The sequence below is a fragment of the Nesoenas mayeri genome (genome assembly GCF_963082525.1).
Source record: "Nesoenas mayeri genome assembly, chromosome: 2".
In the NCBI taxonomy this organism is placed as follows: domain Eukaryota; kingdom Metazoa; phylum Chordata; class Aves; order Columbiformes; family Columbidae; genus Nesoenas; species Nesoenas mayeri.
Window position 1 is genome coordinate 138544031 of NC_137543.1, and position 7276 is coordinate 138551306.

At 46.3% G+C, this 7276-nt stretch overlaps 1 protein-coding gene across 2 annotated transcripts; it reads right to left on the bottom strand.

Annotated features, from left to right (window-relative positions):
- Positions 1-3391: 3391 nt before the first annotated feature.
- LOC308037099 (guanine nucleotide-binding protein G(I)/G(S)/G(O) subunit gamma-11) lies at positions 3392-7276 on the bottom strand. 2 transcript variants are annotated; one of them, XM_080338607.1, is made up of 3 exons: positions 7191-7276; positions 6963-7066; positions 3392-4128 (listed from the first exon to the last, which is right to left on the bottom strand). In XM_080338607.1, the coding sequence occupies exons 2-3, from the start codon at positions 7056-7058 to the stop codon at positions 4003-4005; spliced, it is 222 nt and encodes a 73-aa protein (XP_080194733.1). In that variant the 5' UTR covers positions 7059-7066; positions 7191-7276; the 3' UTR covers positions 3392-4002. The 2 variants fall into 2 exon arrangements, with proteins under 2 accessions (XP_080194733.1, XP_080194732.1); XM_080338606.1 differs by lacking the exon at positions 7191-7276 and having other exon boundaries at positions 6963-7173.

Sequence of the window (7276 nt, forward strand, 5' to 3'; positions counted from 1 at the left end):
AAATCAAACTAGATGCAGTGGCAATTTTTTTCTAACATGAATATGGGATAGGAAAAAAAAAATCCAATGTTTGGACACAGCAACTGCAATCTCAGATACATGCACTACTCTGACACTGAGTAACAAAAAAGATCACTGCTCATAAATTTGCCTTTACTGCATTTTTGCTACACAATGAAGCTTTTGTACATTAGGTGGTGACATTTTTATTATTATCAGAAAAAGTCTTATACAGACCTTGCTTGACTGTACTGAAGCTCATTTTTTTCCTCTCCTACTCTCCTAAACTGATTACAAAGCAACTTTTGCTAAAGTACCAGTGAATGTGTTGGATGGTTCCTCTTATTACAGCGGCATAGTCCAGCTACTCCTCCAATAGCAAAAAAAACCCCAAAAAACAACCAACCAAACAAAAAAAATAAATTAAATCAATTATAATCCTTTCCTCTCTGTTAAATTAACACCAAAAATTCTTGGCAGTAATAAAGGATATTGCTGTATTTATCTACAACAGCAAGAGAACTAGCCCCTATAATGTTTCTGTCAGACACAAAATGACAAAGGCTATTGAAAATACCACAGAATATGGGAATAAATTTTGCTTCCCTTAGAGAGAAGGGCACTCAGTGCAAAATCTGTGAGTCTTACTAATGTCACGTTGTTTAACTGTCTCTGATATGAGAGCACTTAAGTTCTTGTAAAATACATACGTTAATAAGCAGAAACTCATGACATACAAGCCAAGAGCAGCAAATAAGGTAGCAGTATCCTTTGGTGAAGTCCCACTGTCACAGAGGAAATCCCCCTTACCCTACAGAGATGTTAACAATGTCAATAGACAAGTCACCATGCATTACATGCAGTTGCAGCAAAATATATGCGAATCTTATTCAAACTTATTTCCCAAAGCTTCTTACTACTAATGCCAGAGGAGAAGAAAAATGGACAACATGTATATAATCTATATGTATATGCATACTGTTACGCATACACACACAGAGAGAGTGGGTTGAATCTTTTTTTCTTCAAGTCAGTTATACTGTAAATTCACTACTGCAGCAAGCTCTAGGATACCACTGCACTGCAAGCATTGTTCAACAAGCTAAGGAAAAGTTAGGTTTTCCATCTCCAAGAGGAAGGGTGGTGACCTATAAAGTCGTAAAGGAAACTACTCACAAGCTTATTTCAATACCCTTGCTAAAAACAGCCCCCTGCAATTATAAGAGTCTCTTCCTCATCCTGCTCAGAACAATTGGAAAACTACAGACCCTTTAAGATACCCTAATTTAATAGATTAAAAAAAACCACAAATCAATGAAGAAAAAAATAACAGTTCTCAGTCATGGAATTGCATTGGTCATTTATCCGATTTCTCTGGTAGCTGCATCTGTATTTAGCTAGAGGAAAGAGTGCCCCAAATTACACAATAGGTATACATAAAATATGTTGGGGTGAACAACATCAGACTAGATTTGACATAAACTGGTGGACTTTTTTTTCTGTATGATCATGTAAATTCTGAAATAAATGCTACATAAGCATTTTGTAAAATACAGGGCAATGATAAAATGTTGTTTATGTTGTTTACTGCAATTTCTTCTACAATATATTAATCACGAGATTTATGTGATAAATGCAGCAACCCATTCCCTCTTAGCCTGTGATGCAACTACCTGCACTAATACCAGAAAGGTAGGGCATACTGTTAGCTTCACTTCAACGGACATGGGGAGAAAAACACCAAGAGGGGGCAAAAAAGGTATTTGGAAAAATTTAATTGTGTCATACAGCACAGTAGCAAACACTGCACTGGCAGACACCTCACCTTTTCATCAGATCCCTCAGTAAATACACAGCTGCAAATATCTGAGATACAAAACAATGTGTGTTTTAACCTATCCCTGACAAAGCCAGACTTTTAAAACCTTCCAGATCAGATTACTGCCTTCACAAGGTCTGGCCTTGTCCTCTGTATTTCAGAAGGATGTTGATTTTTCGCTAGTGCAGTTGTAGTGCCAAGGCAGGTAACGGGGAGCAGTGTGCCAAGGAAGAAGCTCCTTGGGCAGATGACTCTACAGATGCACAGAGCGAAGGCTCACTCCAAAGAGGATTAGCACAAATTTGACATTATGGTACTAGTTACAAAATCCTGCACTACTAATCCAGGTGAAAAAAGATAATTCATGTCCAACTTACGCTGATTCTTTCTCTGGCAGCTTATTTCTGCTTTGCAGAATGTCCAGGAATTTAGACTAATGAAACTCACTTCCTAGGGAACAGATTGGTCATGCATCTCTCTTCCTTATTGCTCAGGTTTCTTTTTTTGTAACATAGAAGATGACCCTACAACTTCTAAAGCTCAAGGATAAAAGACCTCATCTTCATGATAGAAAATCTGATTAATTAAATGGTCTTTGGGATATCTCATTTTAATACTGGAAGTATCCGAGAAAGAGATGAAATTTGAAAAAGGTTAAGTTCATCTATAAAAATATAATATTAATGGAGTAATGTTGAGAAGTATCTATAAAAGATATAACAGCACATAAACTTCACACAAATTCACATACATTAGTTAATATCTAGCAATCCAGTGCATACTCTTTTTAAAATTCTACAATTAAGCACTGTAGCCTCAGCTAGGATTTGTAAACTTATCTATAGGTAAAGGAGAGACAAGTCTTCATACTCCATAACACCTACCTCTGAATACACATCCTGCTTGTTCAGATGTGGCTTCCACAATAATGCCATTTACTCCTTGAAGCAGGTACCAAACTTCAGCACTTCTCTCACCACGCCATAACTTAAAAGTGGATTTCTCTCACAACTGGCCCATACCCCACAGTGTGCTCCACACCAGGGCCTTCTACCTCCAAACCATCTCATTATCTAACTTTGACAGGTGTGCTTCATTATACCACAGCCTTCTACAGGTAACACTGACCTCACTGTTGGGAGTTCACCAACACCACCGTTAGTTGCAGATTGTCATTTGGCATTCAATTTACACATTACCTTACCAGAAGTGCCTCCTTTCCTCTTAAGTTACAATTCAGTTTTGTGGGAACCTCCTATTACTCCCCTTTTAGAAACAGTGCAATGACAAACAGGCTCCTTTCTGCCTTTTCTCGCCTTCTGCATCCACAAACAGACCTTAACCTTGCATTTTGCAGCCGCTGGGCGGGAGCTCCGGACTCCGGCCGCCCGGGTCCGGGTTGTATCACATTGTGCCCGCCTGCCACCGCACACCCCCGGAGCTGAGCCTGCCCGCTCGGCCCGAGGCAGTGCACGGCAGGGACTTGCGTGCAGGGGACACTCATGGCTTCGTTTCTGACACTGGCAGAGGGAAGTTTGTTTATTTAAACACATTCCGGGCAATTCAGTGGCCTTGTCCCCATTGCTCTCCCCACACAGAGTTGTGCAGCCGAGTGTCCCACCGCCCCACCTCGGGGATGCACCGCCGCACCCTGGTGCCTTCTCGAGGGCCACCCACAAGTCACGGTGCTGCGGCCTGTCACCGACGCGCCCTCCGTCCCGCTGTCCCCGCGCCCCGCTCCGCGGCCTGGCCCGGTGAGCTTTAACGGCGGGACCGGGTCTTCCCGGTGGCCCCCGCCCCGTCCCGTCCCGTCCCTCCTCCAGCTCCTCTCCCGCGCAGCAAGCCACGGCAGGGTCTCAGGTTACAGGCAGGTTTTCTTTAATGCCAACGAACAGCCATGAAGCAACCGACAAACGGGAGATGAAAGCAGGTGCCGCGAAGCGAAAGGAGCCGTTCCCAGCCACGGCGGGGAGCGTGAGGCAGCCGTCCCTGTGGAGCGACCGACGTGGGTCTCAGCTGCTTTTGGGTTGGTTTCTTTACTTTTGTAAGAAAAAAAAAAAAATAAAAAGAAGAAATCCGCTCCTGTGCTCGTTCAACAAGGACCGGCGGCAGTGGGGACACACTAGTGACTCCCTACAGGTACAAGAATGTCTGCTCCAGTGGCAGGTGCTGGGTTCATTTTCCTAAGCGATGACACAGCCTCCCTTCTCCTTGAAGGGGTTCTTGTCCTCGGGAACCCCCTTCACCAGTGGGTCCTCACCCGACCGCTCCTCGATGTAGTTCTTGATCTCTTCAGAGCACTTGGACACCTCGAGTGAAAGAACAGAGAAGTGGCTGTGTTATATCCGAAGCTCAGCGTGCACACCAGAAGAGCAAACCAGTGAATTCACATCCTTCTTTCTCTTATTCACCTTCCCATCAAATACATGAGTTGATCACAGAGCCAGAACTAAATATGTGTAGACTCAGCTTCCATCCACTTTTTCACAGCCCGATACTGACAGAACATGTGAGTATCACTGGGAATGTATATGTCACTTGGAACATCAGTTGCTGCATAGTTGCCTTTTTTTTTTTCAATTAGCCAATGTAGTTTTATTAAGCTGCAGATCACACTCTACTCGGAATCAGCATGACTTATAGTCAGTGGGTTCTGGATCAGTGACTTTCAATTCAGTTTTCAAGTATTTATGACTGTACATGTTTTTCCCAAACAAAACATTCAGTAATGATTTTTTCAGTGGTAATACAAACTCTCACATTGCGGTTCTATAATAGCAACCACATGTCTTGCATGGGAGTAAAGACCTGACTAGGAAAGACAGTTTGCTTACAGGTTACCTGGGGTTACTTCAAACAATGGGCAGCCTATTGTGTTAAGAGAGAAGATAATATGCATGACACTTTGCATGAGGTTCATAGCAAACTAGCACCGATGTAGGTAAGCCTGCACAGAACCTGCCTGTGAAAAATAAATGGGTTTGGTTTGTGTTCACTGAGACAGCAGCATATGCAGCACATGTAGTAACACTGTCTGCGGAGCCTGAGGGTGCATGAGCAAATCCCACCAACTCCAGAGGATCCTTGTCCATGCACACCTCTTACTTCCCTTCCCTATGTCATCAGAAACTGTCCTTACGTGCTCAGATACCTGACATGTCTGAGAACATGCTCCTGGCTCTGTCCTCACCTCTTCCCTTCCTAACCTCAATCCCTGTGGAGGCATAGCAGTGCAGAGTCAGCAGCAGGAACCAGCTGTTGGCCCGGCCACTAGATGACTAGTATTTCTAATTTAAGGCCCTTGATTTCTTTTTAAATTATATTTTACTCCATAGGTAGAATTATGATAAGAGAACCAATGAATGTACTTACTGCATCATGGACTAAAAGAGCATGGCCTGTGCGAAATGAAGCTTTAAGCCATCAGAAAGAACTCCAAGTTAATTCCCAATTAAACAGTGCATAAAATATGGTCTACCTACCTCTCTCTGCCTCATAGCAAAGAAGAATTTGGACCTATAAATCCCGTTACACATGCCTTGCTCATCTGTGCCTCGCAAACCCTGCTTTTTCAAATTGAGGCACCCTATGCTGCAGTAAAGTTGTGCTCCAAAGTATGTGCAGGACCAGCATTTGTTTTGCTTCAGTCAGCACTATCAGGATCTTTTTCACATAAAAGAAAAAAAAAACCTGCTTAAGTACAATTCAAACATTTATTCAAAAAATTATTCAAAAAGATATTTTATCTTTGTGCTATAAAGGTGTAGGAAGGAGTTAAGAAAACTTTGGAGAAATGTTTTTACTTTTAGTAACACCAGAAAGGTGGGTTCTGTATTTCCCTGTAACACCCATACAGATACCAGGGGATCATGACAACTACCACACAGATTTCGTTCTCAGACTGAAACTTCTGTTATAATGCACTGGTAAATTTGTGGGTGTTGTCTGTGCTTTACTACAGGTGATTTAAAAATATCAGTTTCCCTAATGTGATCGGGCTCTTGGTTTATCCCCAAAATTTAGGCAAGAATTGTAAATTATTATTATTATGAAAATCACAATCTGTAATGCCACTGGTTCCCACATATAGATGTATTTTCAGTCCTAGCTAGTAGCTAGTTTCTGCTGGCATGCAGTATAAAAAAGAAAAGAAAAAGAATATTAGTTTTATCATGGACCAATATCAGTTCTGCATGTCCTTCATCTATAGAAATTGTGCACAAATACAAAAATTACACTACTTCACCTGTGGAAAGGAACAGCCAGTGTAAATTACTAAAGTACAATGTTTGTGTCAGACAAGACTAGATGGGTCATGGCTCTGCCCCAGCAACCCTTTGGCTCATGCTCTCTGCCCGGGCACGGCACGGTACCCGAGCCGGGGAGCGGTACTGGGCAGAGGGCGGCCGTGGCCGGGCGGCTCCTTCCGCAGCACCACCGGGCGCGGTGCTGTACGGGACGGGGAGCGGTGCCGCAACAAGGCTTCCCGCCAGCACACCACCCCCTCACCTGGTACTAGCAGGTCCCAAGGCGTTTTATAGAGGAGAACAGAGCTCGAAGAGGGACGCACCCCCCCGCTCGCCACGCGACGCTGCTTTGTGCTGGCACCAGGCTCCAGGGACCCTCAAGCGAGGGGAACCCAAAGGGTGCCAAGTACATCGAGAATTACCTCAGCCAGTGGGCCCCTTCCGGCCCCTCGGGGCGCCTTATCCCGGGGGCAGTGCGCCTCTTTTTCACTCTCGCTCCACAGCCACCCCCCCTAAAAAAGTCGTGTTTCTACACGGTGCTAGCAGCGGCACGCATCCAGCGCCGTCCCTGGCCCCTGCCTCAAGGGAGACGGCAGGACCCGTCGGTGCGAACTGCGTGCGGGACGGCGATCGGCCGAAAGCAGCCGGAGCTCTCCCGGAGAGCGGGTCCCGGAGCCCCGCTCCCACGGCCTTCGCCAGGCCCGCCGCGGCGGGACGGGGCGCTCCCGCTCAGCTCTGGACTGCCGCTCCCAGCCTCGCCGCCCATCCGACGTGTCCCGGGCGCCGCATGAGCCCCCACAAGCCCGACCAGCGAGTAATGGGCTTCTCCCCGCTCCGGCCCCGCCGTCTGCCCCGGCGGCCGGGTAGCCTCGGGCCCCTTCTCCGCGGTCACTCACCGGCTGCCTCTCCAGCTTCACTTCTTTCCGGAGCTGCTCCACTTCCATTTTCAGTTTGTCCTTCTCGCTCAAGTCCTCGATGTTGATGGCTGGCATCGTTTACACTGTCAAAGCGGGGAGGGAGAACAAAAGGTTAGCTCTGGGTAGCGAGGGCGCCGGGGCCGGAGCCCCCGAGTGGGCGCGGAGCGGTGGGATGGCCGCACCCGGCCCGCCCCCGGGCTCACTTACAAGGTGCCGTCTGGGCTGCCCCGCTGCTCGGCGGCGGCCGCTTCCTCTCCGGCGCGCCTGGAACCCCTTCCTCGCGCCGCTCCGGC